A 17,903-nucleotide genomic window follows, 5' to 3' on the forward strand; every position below is an offset into this window, starting at 1 on the left:
AACTGCTACTGTTAAGACAGGTTTACAAATAAAACATTTCGGAAAAATCTTTTATCGATTCATTACATATGTAAAAATAGTAAGATGTAGACATAAAAATATGACTTTTACTTCTTCACAGTAACCTGAAAGTGGATTTTACAAATTATAGCTGAGAATACATTCTCTCTGCTTTAAAAGATTATCATCTAATAATCTAAAGCAGAACTTTATGACAGCCACTAGCTATATATGGCTGTTGAGATTTGACATGTGCCTAGTCCAAACTGAGATGTGCTGTGAGGGTAAAGTACACATCAGATTTCAAACACTTAGTATGAGAAAAAAAAGTAAAATATCTTATAATATTTAAAATATTGATTATATGTTGAAGTGATATTTTGGAAAAACTGGATTAAATAAATTTTATCATTAGAATTAATTTCATTCTTTATTTTACCTTTTTAAAATATGGCTATTAGAAAATTTAAAATCTCCCATGTAGCTCTCATTTGTGGCTTGCATTATATTTCTATTAGACAGCACTGGTCTAAAGTACTAACATGTTGCGGGCATTCATTTTTGCTCAAATGGGGTTTCCATAAAGAGAATTTTAAAAGAGAAAACTAACACTTTGGTTTTCACTTACCAAGAAACCCCCCTGGCTGTGAAGAAAGAATCAATGCTGACAATATTAGAACAGGATAGAAAACAGGAAGTTGGGAGAATAGAGAATAGGACCGGGAGAAGAAATGCCAGTTCTAATATAAAAAAGGATTATTGGTTGAACGACTTCCATGTTTGAATGTTTGCCTCGAAAGCCTGTACTCTTCTAATGCCATGAAATACTTTTTATAATCATATTCTCTTAATGCTTTCTTCATGCCATTCTAGCTAGGAATATTCTACGTACAACTCTTCCTTAAAACTTTCCTACATATACATTGCTGATATTTTCTGTGGTAGGGAATGTCCCTACATTGATGTGGTAATTATTGAATTATTCAAATTCTGTTCAAAGGCTTATATTCTGGTTCAAATGTGGGGAATATGTTTTAGAGCAGAGCTTATCTCAACCCTAGCAATTTTCTTTCAAATAATATTTATCATCATGTCGATTAAACTGATCTCTTTTGACCCACCTTAAATAGTCATTTTCTTCAGTAGAGAATTTGCAAGTTTTCCTGTTTAAGTTGGATGATTAACTAATTTCCTGAAAAATGTTACAGTACATTTGTACTCTCTGCTTTATCACTATAAATCATTTGTCACTTGTGAATTTTCATTTGTCACATGTGCATACTGCCATAAAGTATGAAAAACAATTACAGCATTTATCAACAGAGTAACTATGGAAGGTAAACAAAGTAATTTGGGAGTGAGAGCTTTCTTTACAATAGTCAAGAGGATAGAAGGACGAGAAATGGGGGATGTTAAAAAAAACTCTCTGAACCAATCCAAAGTAGAGGAGGTCTTTTTAGCTACTTACAGTAATAAAAGATGATACGAGGAAAAGCTTGTAAATGTTTTTACTTTTACATTCTATTGGCCCTGTCTGAAGTTGTCGGGAACAAACACCTTAATAAGCACATTTGGAACAGACAATTTAGAATCTAGGCCAGCAATTAGCAAATAGTAGGTCTTCCACAGATGTTTGTTGAATGAGTAAGAAAATTCGTGACTTGCGGTTCTGTTTATGCTTCTATTTTAAAGTCTTGTCACTTACTAGCATAAGACGTTGTGGCTTCCTTATTGATATGGCTGACTACTTTATGGAGACAGAAACTTGTCCATTGTTCTTGCTGCTATAGATGTTCTTCCCTTTCCCAAGCCAAGAACATAGCCAGATCCTGCGTTTCTTTGCCTACGTGCCTCCTGTGTTCCAGCATAAAGCAGCAGTCCCTAGACAAGAGAAGACAACTCCTTCTCAGGCTTTTGTTTGCAATAGCCTAGGCTCAGTGAGAATTATGTAGAAAATGAGGATGATAGAGGTAAGTGCTTGGAGTTTAACAGGTGGAAACTGTGGGATCCAAGGGGAGAGGAAAATTCCTGAGACTAAGAAACAGAGTGGGGTTCAGGAGGGTGGTTCTGTGCTGGTCAAAGATCCCAGCACTGCTTACAAATATCACCCCAATTAGGGGCCTGGACGATGCCAGACTGCCGAACTCCAAGTGCGCGGCCTTGGGAGGCATGGCACAGATGTCTTCTGCCTGCCTTTAGAACACCACATGAGAATGGACGGTGAGCTGATTGGAGACCAGGGTGGACAGCAGCCTAGCGATCCTTCATCTCATTCTTTCTACCAGGTACATTCTGGGATCTTTAGCAGAACCTGCGGAACTGAAGATCACTACCAATGAATGAGATTGAATTTCCCACCAACTAGATGGTTGGAAGCTCAGCGCAGAGTAAAGTTGTTTAGAATAAATTTTGGGCTACGATGTTACCATTTATGAAAGTGCTTGCTTGGACAATGACCAATCCAGAGCACAAAATGAAAAAAAAAAAAAATTGTTCACAGAACATGAGAACTAGATGTGACTTCTATGTTCATTTAGCCCAGACTTCTCATTTTTAGATTATGAAAAGAAGGTTTAAGATTTGTTTCCACTTGGCCTAAAGCCAGCACGGAGCTCAAGCAGTGAGTCATCGTCCTTCAGTCTACTTCTGTATCTACCTCACCACTTGAGAAACTCAGATCTACTTGTAGCAATTAAAATTCATTATCGTTTCATCATGGCCATGAAGAGCCCTTATTAAGGTAAAATCTCCTAATTTTAAAATGAAATAAAGAAATCAGAACTTCAAAGATATCCAGCTCTGATAGTTGAGGTTAATTTCCCGTTTGCCCCAAGAATACTCTCAAGAGGTGCCTGTGGCCGCAGTGTTTACCCCGAGAAATCTCGCGGATTAGTCCTAACCTCATCCCCAAAGTTTGCCATGAAATATCTCACTTTTATCATTATTTTTGCATTGCTCTAGTATATCGATAGCCTTTGGAAACAAATGACATCATTCTGTTTATAGCATTCCGTTTTTAGTAGTTCCATCGCTGAAAATGTCACATTCCAGAAAACCTAGCAATCCTCTGCATGATGTTAAATGAACGCTGGCAGTTGCATTTTTTTTTTTTTTATTCTCAACGGGAAAAAGGTTAAAAAAAAAGAACCATGGCTACATGGAGTTCCTAGTTATTCCTTATTATAGAAATTGTGGGGGAAAATGACCTGACCTACAACTAAAGTAGTTGATATTACATTTTCTCAGAGTTAAATACCTCTTTCTAAGACATTTTCAAGATAGCCTTATGTATGTGTGTTAGTGTACAGACACACATAGAGAAATCTGTTAGCTATCAAATATTGGGTAGGAGTTTCTTTTCAGGAGTGTGTTTTATGTGTTGTATTAAACTTACTTAATGACTGAACAAAAGATTTATTAAACCTTCTGATTGTGTCTTATTTCTTAACAATCATCCTATATAATACTACTTCTGGTCTAATTTCTCCTCATTATCTCCTCTTCTTTAATCTATGTCTTTGTCACACCTTGAAACCTTTTGCTCTTTGCAGGCAAAAGGTTAGTTGGAGTTTGACTTCTCATTTCTCTCTGGACACCTGTGTAGAGAGCTTCTTTACAGCTGAATGAGAAGCCTGCACTATGGCGAGGAGACCTAAGCAACCTGGGTCTTCATTCATCGGTAGGTCCAGCAGCTGTCCCTGGATCACTAGGAGTTCTTGCTCTAGGCAGGCTTGAAAAGATGGGTGTGAGCAAGGTGATGCCCACATAGTGAAAGTGTCCTTTGAACGCTTCATCACTGAGGGATGCTGCCTCACAGGAGGTTGGCCTGGCATGTCTGCCTTTCTTCAGTGGTCCCTTCAGATGGTCCGATAGGAGTTTCTCTGCCAGCAGGACCCATGGCGAATGAGGGTAAGCAGCAGTACCACTAAGACACCAGACACCAGGCAAAAGGCAATAGCAAGGATGATCTTTAGAACTGTGGGAAAATAGGAAGAGCATTAAAGTAAAATTAATAAATTGGAATAATATGAAGATTACCATTCAGTGTTGATTTCTGCCTTAATTGTAAATTTCAGTGCCATTGCTGAAGCAGCCATAGTGTGGTGAAAATAGTACTGGACTAGAAGTCACGAGATGACTTAGGTTCCAGTTCCAGCATGACCTTTGACCTTTGGGCCTCAGCTCCTCCACTGCAAAGGAAAGGCAGCTTACTGAAGTATTTCTGAGGTCCTCTTGCAGCCTTAACTTCATGCATTTTCCTACAATTAAATTGTTAATTGTTCACCGTCTCAGAGTCAAAGAAATTTCTGAATACTCAATTGCAATCATTACATGGGTCTAAAAGAAATGGAATACCATCTTTTGGTCTTTGAATTTAATTTTCAGTAAATATCTTTTAGAGAAGAAACCTCGAGCACATGTTGACTATGGCAAACATTTTTAGAATAACTGAGTACTAGTGCTAATCTGTACCTTTATTTACACACGTCCCTTTGACAGCTGACCAGACATGATGCAGCTATATGGGGTCGTTTTTTTAATGAGATGCTATTCATTATTTCATCTGGAAAGTTACCCCCCTTCCACACACACACAATCTAGTCTACTATAGTATATACATTGCAAATATTGATTTGTACCATCTCTAAATGTACATCTGATTTTCACTGTAAAAATATGGAACCGCTTGTTGGAGTTGGCAATGGGAGAGCAAATGTCTGATCCTGGCAGCTCTCTACAGAACCCTAGCACTCCATGGAACACAGCTGAAAAGCACTTACTTAGCCTAACCTTATCATTGTAGAGATGAGAAAAATGAGAAGTGGAGAGATTAGATAATTTGGCTAAAGTTAAGCTAGTAATTGCATTTGTGTGGGAATACACTGGATCTTATTAGTCTTATGATTTTAAAAGCCATCTATTCAGTAACTGACTTTCAAATTTAAATCCTCCTCAACTCAAGACTCATATATCCAACTGTGAACTTGACATATTACCTTGGACATCTATTAGGCATTCCAATACTGAACTCTCCATTTCTGCGCCCCCGCCACCAAATCTGTTCTTCCTGCAGCCTCCCTCATCTCAGTTGACACTTTTCTTCTCGTGTCCCAGGCCAAAACTCTTGGAGTCTTCCTTTACTTCTCTCTTTCTCTCACAATCTGTCAGGAAATCCCATTGGTTCTCTCAAACACTGTAGCCAGAAGCCAACGATTTCTCTCCTCCTCTGCCACCACCCTGCTTCGAACCACCATCATCTTTTGCCGGGACTACTACAATGCTCTCCTGACTTGCTTCCTAGCTTTCATCCTTTCTTCCCTACAGTCTATTTTTAACACTGCATCCAAATGACTTCAAATCAAACCATGGCTCTCCTCTATTTAAGACAGAGTCTGCGATGAATGCTCATCTCACTTGGAATGAAAGTCCTGATGATAATAGTTTATGAGACTCTTCATCACTTGGCCTTTTAACCTCTTGGATTTTCTCTCCTACCCCTTTTCCTTCACTATTCTCTTTTGGCCACACAGGCCTTCTCATCTTTCCTCAAACATGCCAAGCACACTCCCCTTACTGCTTTTGCTATATTGTTACCATTGCTCGGATGCTTTTCTCACAAATCTCTGCATCAGGCAACTCCATCACCTTCTTTGCCCAAATCTCATCCTCTCATTAAGAGTTTTCTATTTAAAGGTGCAACCTATATGCCTTCTCCCCACACCCATTCCCAGTCTGGTGCTTGTGATCTTCACCTTTCAAAGTACTTATTTATTATGTTTATTATTTATTATTCATCCCTCTCTCTCTCTAATAGAATGTAAGATTCATGAGGCAGAAACCTTTGTCTTTTTTGCTTGTAAATGTATCTCACACACTTAGAACAATACCTGCCACATGGCAGGCATTCAATACATTTTTGTGGAATGAATTAATGATCTAAATGCCTGGGTTCTCAACTCTTAGTTTTTTATGCTGTCAGGATGCCTCTTATCATGAGAAGATGAATATCAATAAAATTAGATCCTGGTGGATGGGTGCCATTAGTACTGAGGATGGAGCTAATGTAAAGTTGGAAGGAACCAAAGATAATTGAAGAAGGAAGGAAAGGACTAAATGGAAATGAGGGAGGAAGGCAGAGGCTAATGATTCTTAAAAATTAATGTTCATGACTGACTTTCTATATTCGGAAATTGATTTTCAGTTATTTTTATTGGCTATGTTGTCATGGTAGTTCCATGGAATGCGTTTTCCCTCTTTTTTCTTTCTTTGTTCCTTCCTAGGCATGCAGTGAGCACACACCTTATGCCAAGCCAGCTGTGTGCTGGGTTCTGAGGTTCCACAATCTCTGTTCTTGAGGAGATCAATATCTTCTGGGAGAACCAGACAGACAATTATAAGATAATATGATAAATAGTAAAATGGAGGTGTAAAAGATATACCATTGGAGCAGAGGGAAAGTTGCAATTAATACAAAGTGTTCTATTTGGAAGAGAAAGAGTTTGGAAAATCTTCTGAGAAAATGATAAGATTTGAGCTGGCCTTAGAGGTAAATCAGATTTGGCCATAAGACACAATGAGTAGCATAGCACAAGAGCATGTTCAGGAAATAATAAGCAGTTGCATGTGACTATAATACAGGTTATGGCAAGGTGAGACCAGATATATGATTTAGGGTCCAGGTTTTAGGAGGTCTGGTTTGCCATGGGACAAATGGAAATCATCAGCAATTATTACACATGGATGTGACATGGCCCAATTTGTGTTTTAAGAAAAACTCCAAAACTGTGGGAAAAGATAAAATGATAGAGACACTATAGGCCTGGTTGAGAGCTATTAAAATGCCTTTGTCAAGATACTGCATGGTCAGCATTAGACTGTGACCCTGAGAATGCAGATGAAGGAATTCAAGAGATCCTCATGAAGTAGAATTGGCAGACTCTGTGATGAACTAAATGTACTGGTAATGAAGAGGTTGTGGCGAAGTTCACCCCATGGGTTCTACCTTCAGTGAATGAGAAGATGACTAGGCTGTGAATTGAGATTGGAAGCACATTAAAAAGGATCAGTTTGGAGTGGAGGAGATAATGAATTTTGTTTCAAATATAGAATCGAGATGGGTTATTATCCTGGTAGAGACGATCAATAGGCAGCTGGAGAAAATAGGTATAGAATTCTATATGTAGATGTGGAAATAAGGGCTCTGGATGGAGAAGATGGAGGCCTGGGTAGTACTGGCGTATGGCGAGTGTGGAATGAGGAAACCAAGGACAGGGCCCTGGGATGTGATCATTTAGGGGGTTGGTAGAAGGTATCAGTCCAAGAGGAACTGAACAAGGAAGACAAAGAGAAGACTAAGGAGATTCTCTCTCTAAATTATATGCTCCCTTGTACTGTAAAGGATTTTGTGAATTTGACAGAATAATGTTCTAGAATCCGAGAAAAGAGAGAGTGATCAATTCTATCTTATATTGCTAAGAGGTCTAGTGCAGATAATGACTGAAAAAAATGCCCTACTACATGGGAACACATGAAAGCTGCTCAAGGCATTGTGAATTGGTATTATTTTTTTGAAAACTATTTTGGCACTATGTATCAAAGGCCTCTTCCTTTTGCCATTAACTTCACAAGTCTTGTCTACTCTCTCTTTTCCTTCTTTGAATAAGCCTGCTTTTCTCCTTCACTTATCCTAGTGCTTAGATTATTGCAACAGCCTCCCAACTGTTCTTCCTGCCCTCGATCCCATTCTTCTCCAATCTATTCCCTCCTCTGAAGCCAAGAGGTCTTTCTAAAACAAGAAGCCAGTCACATCGGTCCTCTGCCTAAAACCTTCTAACGACCAGAGCTGCTCAACCGGACCCAGGAGACACTTAATGCCTGTCTCTCTCCAATCTCTTTGCACCCTCACCAGACATAATGTTTCCAGTACCTAAAATGCCCCATGTTGTCTTTAGCCTCTTGGCTTGTATACATCTTCTTTCTTTTGTCCATAACATTCTCCTCTCCCTATCACGATTCACCTAGTTAATTCTTTCCCTTCTTTAGGTTTTGGTTTGAACATCACCCCCTTTGGGAACCCTTCTCTGACCCCTTAGACTTATGCTAATTGCCTCTGCTGTATGTTCTTATAGGTACCTCTAGTCCTTCATTATAGTACTCACTTAACAGTAAGGGCTTGTTTAATTCTCTGTATCCCTCTCCTCCTTGCTTGCCTCCCCACCTCCCTCCCTCTCTCCCTTGCCTTCCCAACATAGTATGGAACTTAGACTTATCATGAACTTCCAAGCAATGTCTCCAGTTGATTTAATTGATGAGAATAAAATTAATTGGGTCTAGTAACGTTAGCTAAAAACACTGCTTATAGATACAGTTAAGATTGCAGGGGTGGAAATGCACTAAGGTATAGGGTTGACAGACATTCTATGTATAAGGACATGGCCTTATTTAATGGTTTTGTCCTGCTTCCAGTATTGGCTTTCGCAGGAAACCCTAAATGTCCTTAATTCAGCCCAGTAAATTATAAACATTCAGCAGGTAGAGCTATTAATTGAATTCATTTGGGCATTCTGTACTTTTATTTGCTAAATTTGGTGGCCCTACTAAGTCGTCATGCCACCCCTATAAACTTCCTTGCTTCACCCTGCTCTGTAGTGTCTCTGCCAAGGCAAGGGATAGATCATCTAGGCCACTTCTGGTCTTAGATATTCTTAACACTGAACACAATCTAATCTGCCTTCCTGAAATGTGTACTTGCTGACCTTAGCATTGCTCTCAGAGACCATGCAGGACGTGTGTAATCCTTTTTTCTTAAAGAAGTTCAAATATTGAATTCACTTTGTTGAAGACCACCCTGTGTTATAGACTCTTAACAAGTTTTCTATGTGTGCTGGTAACTAAATCTAATAAAACAAAAATCAGAAAACAAAACTCTGATTTGTGGCATATGCTGATTTCTGAGGTAAAAATACTCCAGCCATGGCACTATGACCAACTTCAAACTGCCGAAATGAAGTCATCGAACTCGGAGTTGGGAAGCAGTGTGCACATTCCACTCTTGATCTGCTTGAGCTGGCTCCAGCATACCAGTCCCCAAGTTTTCTTTTTAATAACATATTTTCCTGCTTTATTATATTTTGCCCTATTTAGATCTTGAATTGTTGATAGTGGTGTTTTGAGAAAAGGATTTCTACTTACATACCACAGGTAGATTTGATAAGAAGCAGTGACAGATTAGCAGTGGAGGATAAGGGAGAAGTTGGGGGTCAAAAATAACTTACTGGGTATTGCTTCTTACCAAGATAGAAAAGAGTAGGTTCAGACAGGAAAAGTAATTTATACACTCATTGAGGAAATGTTCATTGAGTGTCAATCTATGCCAGACACAGGCCCTTCCAAGTCTTGAGGACTGATATAGCAGAGAACAGATAGAATACAGATAGGATAGATACAACAGATAGAATCCTTGCTCTTGTGGAGATGACATTTTATCTCATTAGAATTTGTCCCTTGAAGGAAACCTGTGGGAATCAATTTGAACCCTCAATTTTCTGCCAAGTAACTCCTCTATCTTTTCTAGCTTCAAGCCACAAGGACATTTGATAAATGTCTTTCTAGTACCTTGTACCACACCACTAGAAACCTCTGTCCAAACTGATTTCAGATGGTTCAATTGTCACCTCTTGCAGGAAGCCTTCCCTGATATCCCTTACTACCTCCTTCCCTTCAAATTCAGTTAACTCTTGTTTCCATAGCAACCCTTGTAGGCATAAGATATAAATTACCTTTGTTATTCTGTCTAATATGTATCTCCTTACTTCTCTACTACATTGTATTCCCAATGGCATTTTCTTAGCAAGTTTTATATTAAATAGATGAAGCAGAGCCATCCATCAGCTTAGTCTTTATCATAAGTAATAAAGTGCAAACTAAATAGATTTCAATGTAAAATATTAATTTAAGCCAGTCAAATAATTTTACTTTATATATTTTTTCCTCCTGTTACGTTAAATAAAACTCCCAAACAAAAATAGAGTCCCCAAAATCTGTCCTTAAGGAATTTTATTATAATTAAAACACACACACACACACTTCAAAATTCATTATAAAAAAAGTAATATTTTTGAACTTCCTAATAATGACTTTATTCACTATTTTACATTTGGCTCACTTCTGGAGGAAACTTACATGCATGGAAGAGAAGAAATGATTAGATGAAGGGCCCAGGGCCAAATATTTACTTGGGAAAGAAATAATACAAATAAACATATCAATCAATGTCTTGTGTCAGTTATCCAATGACCAACTAGGAGAGGGAATGACTATGCTCTAGACGCTGGCATCCAGTATAAGCTTATCTCCAGAAACCACTTCATCTTTAGCCATAATAGTGACGTAGCATGTTGGTCTTTAGATGTGTTGCATCTGCCACATGGCAAATCTACAGGACTTTAAAGAGTTGTCATTTGAACATGATTTCTTACATAGTGATAGGTTTCAGAGTGCTTAGGTTTTTCTGTAGATACCAGAATCAAACCTTATCCATTGCTTTTGTCCTCAGAATAGATACCACAGCCACACTCTCAACATTCTAATGGATTTTGATCTTGGAGACATTCAGGATATTCTAACATTTGTGATTTTGTTCCAATTTCATATGTGTCATCATACTTCCTCTCTTAAATCACATTCAACATCTATTACCATTGGAGCTTTAAGAGAAACGCCACTCATGAAGGGCTCTCATCTCTGATGGCTGATGTCTGAATATCTTGCTGTCATCAAATTACTTATCTGTTATGATGTATATACTCCAAGAGCTGCCATATATATTACATATATCAAAGTTTTCTGGCGTTTGCTTTTGGTTTCTTCAAAAATAACACGATTTTTCCAGGACCAAAGGAAACAAAAATCTATTTACTTTTTAATTCTGCCACCCAATATGTTTTAACAAAAATATCAAAAATAACCAGTTTCCCAGTATAAATGATTTCTCCAGATTTCTCCAGTGTATCTCATTTCTTCGCTTCTCCTTGTGAGAAGGCTGTAGCTAATTGGTTAGTTGGTCCTTTGCTCATTAGCCTAAGATTAAAGTTTTCCTTCTTTGCTCTCACCTAGCTTGTGGGAAATCTGTACCACTTCAGACACTTAAAGAACAACTTTATTTAATTCTGCTCAAAAGAAATCTGAGAGTCTTTAAACAACAAAAGGTCTTATGCGGTTAATCATATAGCTCATGGCAGCCTCATGAAATTTGACCAAAGTTTTATCTGTGATTATATTTTGGCACTGATGCCCTTTTATATTAACACTGAAAAAAAAAAAACAACAACAAGTTAAGGTTTGTGGCAAGTGGGGGCAGGGCCAGGTGTAAAGGTAAGAGTTGCCTGAAATTGGGGTCTCTGTAACATGTAATTATTACTCAAAACCAATTTCTTTCAAAGCTGGGGGTAATGGTCAAGTTATTCTCGAAGACCGTCCACTCTAAGAAAGAGTCCGCATACACCCTAAGCCAGCACATCCTTAGTACCTTGGTGGCTGCTCGTGATCATACACTCCGTGGGCCAGTCCTCGGGGATCACAGAGGCAACCAGCTCAGCAAACTTCCTCAGAGGACAGCTGTGTGTGCAGCCTGGCAGCGTGAGGGGATACGGCTCATGCTGAGTCTCATTTCGATAGTACATCTCTACGAAGTACTCTCTGGTGGAGGAAGGCAGAGGAGAGAGCTCTGTCAGTTCTGTGTTGTTGAACTGTCATGAAATTTCTCTCCACTTGGCCTAGAACACATTGGTTGAGGGACTAGTGGAAGAATTTATGGGAATGAGCAGAGTTTAGCCAGTTTGGGGGTGGGAATGAGGAGATTGGGACAGGTGGGCCAGATCCGGAGGGTGGAAATGGGAAGGCTGGTTTGTTAGATGGCCAGGGGCATAGGAGGTGGGGACCAGGATACTTAATCCGAGAAGGAGCTGAAAGGTGACGGTTGGAGGGTGATTTGATGAGCCTTTGAGTAAGAAGTGGGAGGCAGGTGGGGTGTTGGAGATTCTTTCTCTTGGTTTCTCCCTTTTAAGCTTCTCATTTGCTCCTTCCTATTTTCTTTTCCTCTCCCAGTATCTTTTGGTCTTTCCCTCAATGAATCTAACTTCCCTCTCCTTAACAAGGCCATAAACATGGAACTGAATAATATATAACATATGTGCTTGAATGTACAGCTAAGACTTTGTAAAATTATATCTCGGAAAGATGGGGTGGGTGTTCTTACCTTCTCTCATATTAAGGAGGACTCTCTCAATTCTTTATTTCAAAAAAATAAAAAATGTACTGCTTGAGGAAGGTCCACTGGCCCAAACCAATATCAGCAAGCTAGTATGAGGTGCTTGTGGAGGCCATTTGCCAAAGCGGCAGGAGAGAAATTCAAGTAGGATTTAGTGATTTTTCTTGGGGTAGTAACCTTAAAATTGCCACTTTTGAAAATTATAAACAAGCCTTTTTAAACATCACTTTAAAAATCCATACGAATAGTAGTAACTACAAATATTCACTTATATGATATGTTTTTTAAAACTTCCATAATATTATATGAATAAGTATTTATATTGCAGGATAACATTTTCAGTGACAGCATTTCTATCTCAAGATGATGGTATGGCAAAGATGACTAATCAAAGCCTAGCAAAGTACGTGATTCCCTTTCCATAGAATAGCATTATGGCTCGGAAGTGACTATATTTCCCAGACTCCCTTGCATCTCGGTGGGACTACGTGACTAATTTTAGCCAGTACAATGTAAGTAGAAGTGATACGGTGCTGCTTCTGGGCTGAGGTGGTTTATAAGCAGGTTGCTTTGTCCACCTATTTGGTCCTTTCTACAACTGCCTACAGGTGAACATAGCACTCTTGACAACAGTAGGTTCAAAAGATGGAACTCTGTGTCTCTGAGTCACCATATATGAATCACACCATGGGGGAGTCACTTCCTATTGGCCAGGAATATCTGCACTGAACTGTTAGATGTGTGAGAAATAAATCTTCATTGGGTTAAATCTCTGAGAATTTGAGGTTCATTTGTACAGTAGCCAAAATTACTTTTATTAGTTACTATATCTGGTAAACAGTTTTAGGGGATTCAACATTTGGCTCTAGTGGTGAGGACACAAGTCAAGATGCATACAATGAGTTTAGATAAAACTGTTACATAAAATGTTAAAGTAAAAAAAGCAATATTTTTAACCGAGTGAATTATTTATGTAGTACATGATTTTAAATGTATCTAACTAAAAATTAAATATTTTAAGAATGTATTTATGCCAAAAACAACAATAATAATAACAAAATCTGGGGTTCAGTGATATTAATTTTGAAAGGTACCTTTTAGACACTTACCCTTTCTCAAGGTACAATTCCATTAAGTGACAAGAAGCATAGGGAGGAAGGATTCCATTGAAAACATCTAGCGCCATCTGTAGGCCACTCACAGTAGTGTCATGCTACAGAGATTTGAAATAAATCATTTTTGACCTCTATCTCTGGTTCAGATTTACATTCAAAAGATATGTATTAAACGCTTGTAGAGCATCATGATGGTTTCTGATTTGATTAAATTTCCCATTCGCGCAACGACTTAGGAAGTAGAGAGGAGAAGAACTAATTTTGACTGAGCATCTGCTGTGTGCTAGGCAATGAGATTTACATACATATCATTATTTCTATTTAAAAGATGAAGAAACAGACCCAAGGAAATTAAGTAACTTGCTTAATATTATATAACCCCCAAAGTGAAGAAATTAAACATAAGCTAGGTCTTCTGATTTTGTCCCATGCCTTTTCCCAGTAGTATCTCTGTTTTAGCTTCTGTCATTGATTTTCATTAAACTTTAAAATATTTTGGAACACCTTAGAGCTAGATTATATATTTTTGTATAGGTTAGAATAATCTATGGTTTTTTTTTAATTGAGGAAGACTATGTGAGGTTATAAATGTTTAGGGAGGATAAAATGTAAGGAACTAGATTGTGTAGCTTAAAAATAATTGTTAAATGTTTATCCCAGAGTGGCTGGGAGGCATAGGGGACTGGTTTTCAGTCCCAGTTTAGTCACTGATTAGTTATCTAATCTTAAGAAATCCTCAACTTCCATATCTAAAAGATAGGTATAACATTTGTTTGCATAGACTATGTTGCAGCACACGCATATTCAAAAAAGGTGAGAACCAATTTACTAGAGAAAGAAAGGGAGTTATAGATGTAAGACTTGCCAGAAGTCACACAATTAGAACAGGGAATCAGATTAGAAACTAAAGAACTAGTAGGATTGCCTTTTCAGGACTTCCTTTCTCCAGGAAGCACTATATTCCATGAGCTCTTTATGGGTGAAAGATAGAGTCATTACACTATTGTCTGTTTCCCGGCTCATTCCAGACTCCACAGACAGGCATCAGTACGTGATGCATCCCTGGAATTCTCCAACTGCATCTCCTGATGAGGGGAGCCGGAAAGACTTTATTTTAAAATATATATATATTAGATAAGTACAAATGAATATACTGCTAATGATGTGTTTACCCAGGTGCCAATGGGATTTTGGAAAGAATGGAAAAGAAAAGGAGGAAGAAAGAAATGAGGGAGGGAGGAAAATAGGAGGTGGAAAAGGAAAAAAGGGATGGGAAGACTGAAAAGAAAAGCAGAGGATTCCTTCCTTCCTTCCTTCCTTCCTTCCTTCCTTCCTTCTTTCCTTCTTTCCTTTTCTTTCTTTCCCAGGCAATCCTTGGTTAACCTCACAGATTACAAGGACCTTGTCAGTTTACGATCCCTTATTTTTTTACTTTTTACGCCGACAGCACCTGGTCTTCCTAGGTGGTCTCTATTCAAGCACTAACCAGGCCCAACCCTGCTTAGATTCTGAGATCAGATGGGATCGAGCTTGTTCAGGGTAGCATGACCGTAGACCTTTCTTTTCTTTCTGTACCCAAATGTAGCTCTAACTTCAAGTTGCAGCTCTCTCGCCCTTTCTCTCTTCTATCTTCTTTGCCATCTGGAGTTTTTCACTCAGACGATCCCCTGGCATGTCAAACCCAAGTGTCTAACTGGTATATTCACATGGCCCAAGACCACCTCTGTTGATATTTCCACCTTTATAGTCATTGAGGCTTGAAACATTGTCTTTATCTGTGGCTTTATCTTCATTTGCATCATTGCCTTCCACCCACATTCCAGTTCATCACCAAGTCCTGCACTCAGCTTTTCCTCCTCCAGTGGATGCTTCCCTCCTCCCAGGCACCAAAGCACTGGCTTGTGTGGCATTTCTATATGGCTTTGTGTAGTGTTTATGTGCTCACTTGTCTTCTTGTCAGTGTAACATTGTAAATTCCTCAAGGATCATGATTACATACTTAATTTTAAAGGCATTGAACAAGTGTCTACCATCTACTGGGCGATAGGAAAATGATGAGACGAGGCCCACTCCTCAGAGAGATCCCATACTTGAACAAATGGATGCTGAACAGAGACAAAAATACTTACTGCAGAATACATGACAAGTTTTCTGTGGTTCAATGGCTGAGTTGCTCTTTCCATGTTATTGAGGATTTCATCGATCAGGACACCTTAAAGAAGATAAATCAACAATGGAATTGAACCAAACATGGGCTTATATTTTAGTTCATAAGCTTTTAGTTAATTCATACTTAGCGATTCTCTCTGTCGTGATCCTCAAGATTTAAGAAGAGAGGGAAATAACTAATTTTGGTTGAGCATCTGCTTTGTGCTAGTAGTGTGATTTACATACATTATTTCACTGAATCCTGACTTCTGTCCTCCATTTACAGATGAGGTAACTGAGGTCCAGAGACATTGAGTGACTCACGCAGAGCTGCAGAAGGAGAGCTGGACTAGCATACCAGAACTCTACCATACCCGGTTTTGTTAAATCTCAAAGGTAGGTGGCTGAGAAACTTGGAATGAATTTCAGATGGCTTTTTCTTTCAGAGTCATTAGCCAATACTCTTCTCCAAGGCAGGCCTGAAATAACAACATGATGTGTACTCCTCTGTCTTCACCTCTCTTCCTTCCATGCCCCGGCAGTCAGGCCTGTGGGAGACCATAGGAGAAAGCAGCTCTCTGGATGTCTGGACATGTCATAGACCATTTTCTGGGGACAATTTCTGCAGGTTTCTCTGGGTGTCACTATCAAGGGGGCATCTAGCATCTTCAGCTGTCATGTGTCTTCAGTAGATGAGAGCTTCTAGGCCTTTCATATTTGTTGCTCCTGAGGTGGTGAACAGCAAGTGCGCAACTCAGAGTTTCCATTCCGTATGTAGACACTGAAGGCCGAGGGGTACCTCATGGTGCCAGGTACTGTTCTGGGGACATGTTGCTTCAGGGACTTCCATTACCATCACTTGATGATCCTTTGTTGGTGGTCTCTCTATTATACATGTGCTCTCTTGGCTTGAGGATGACCAATTTTTGTTTTTTTGTAGTGAGAAGGGCATCGATGTTAACAAACTGACTCTGTGATCCACTCAGCAAACACCCAGTGAGAAGCTACAATGGGCCAGATTATTTTGCTACATATTACTTGTCCTGCAAAGCTCATAAAAGAGTAAGAATAGACTTTATTGGTCTGTATACCAAGAAGAACAATACAAGATTAATTGAGGAGGGAGGTGATCTGTTGTCTGTAAATGCTGGGACTTCTTTGACTAGGAATGGAAAAAGATTGATGCTATATCTCCAACAGGTCTACAGCTCTCTGTTCCAGGAAAGGTTGCCCTCCGGGAGTCCTTTAGAGATTTTAGCTTGATCTTCATGCCACATAGGTATTAAATTCTGTGACCAAGTTTCTAGGAGTCATGATAGCCACCTTCAATCAGCAACTTGTCCCTTGTCTGCAGGTACCTTCAGCAACTTGTCCCTTGTCTGCAACAGCCTTCAGTGTTGATAATGGAATATGATATCAGCTCTTGGTTCAGGGGCGATTGTCCACTTTGGATGAACTAGAGGTAACCATCATGATTCCCCAGGCTCTAGCATGCCAGTAATAGGAGGGGAAACTGAGGTTCAGGGAAGTTCAGCAACTTGTCCAGGATTACACAACTGTGAACATAAGATTTAAGCTTCTCTGAACTCAGCATGTCTTACTTCAAAACTCTTGCTCTTAGTCATTAGGCTACACTGTAGTATAAGCTAGCTTCTGAGTTCTCTGTTGTATCTTTTATTAAATCTATATACACTAGATAAAATACCATTGATTGGAAGACATAAACTTCACTTCCTTCACTCTTGGTCCATGCAGAGTTTGGAAAATATTTTCTGTAAAGGGCCAGATAGCAAATATTTTTGGCTTTGTGGGCAATATGGTCTGTCACAACTGTTTATTCTTGGGTAGAAGCACAAAGGCAGCCATAGACACGACCTAAATGAATGTGTGTAGCTGAGTTTCAATATTTTATTTACGAAAAATGGGCCCTGTGCTAAATTTGGATTGCAGGGTGTAGTTTGCCAAACCTTGGTCTACAGCAGTGGTCCCCAATCATTCTGGCACCGGGGACCAGTGCTCCTATGAGAAGCTAATGCCTGATGATCTGAGGTGGAGCTGAGTCAGTGATGCTAGTGCTGGGGAGCGGCTGCAAATACAGTTGAAGCTTCGTTCGCTCACCCACCACTCACCTCCTGCTATGAGGCCCAGTTTCTAATAGGCCACAGACCAGTACTGATTCGTGGCCTGGGGGGGTTGAGAACCCTTGGTCTAGAGCAAGAAGAGGTTTCCCTGCTATGACCCAGTTCCTAATAGGCCACAGACCAGTACTGGTTCGTGGCCTGGGGGCGTTGAGAACCCTTGGTCTAGAGCAAGAAGAGGTTTACATTAATATGAATATGACCAGCCATATATTGCTAAATGAGCTGTATAAG

At 39.3% G+C, this 17,903-nt stretch overlaps 1 protein-coding gene and 1 pseudogene across 2 annotated transcripts in view; both read right to left on the reverse strand.

Annotated features, from left to right (window-relative positions):
* Positions 1 to 3,857: 3,857 nt before the first annotated feature.
* ACPP (acid phosphatase, prostate) overlaps positions 3,858 to 17,903 on the reverse strand; it is a 41,367-nt gene continuing 27,321 nt past the window's right edge. The window contains exons 8-11 of one of the 2 annotated variants that reach the window (XM_006907246.3): positions 15,513 to 15,595; positions 13,378 to 13,481; positions 11,528 to 11,697; positions 3,858 to 3,976 (exon numbers count right to left, since the gene is read on the reverse strand). In XM_006907246.3, coding sequence (XP_006907308.2) covers positions 3,858 to 3,976; positions 11,528 to 11,697; positions 13,378 to 13,481; positions 15,513 to 15,595 — 476 coding nt within the window. Of the gene's footprint in view, positions 3,977 to 11,483; positions 11,698 to 13,377; positions 13,482 to 15,512; positions 15,596 to 17,903 lie in introns of those variants that run through there. The other variant, XM_025043651.1, reaches the window with a different exon arrangement.
* Positions 14,822 to 14,939, reverse strand: LOC112475998 (annotated as a pseudogene).

This window comes from Pteropus alecto, unplaced genomic scaffold (genome assembly GCF_000325575.1).
Source record: "Pteropus alecto unplaced genomic scaffold, ASM32557v1 scaffold92, whole genome shotgun sequence".
In the NCBI taxonomy this organism is placed as follows: Eukaryota; Metazoa; Chordata; class Mammalia; order Chiroptera; family Pteropodidae; genus Pteropus; species Pteropus alecto.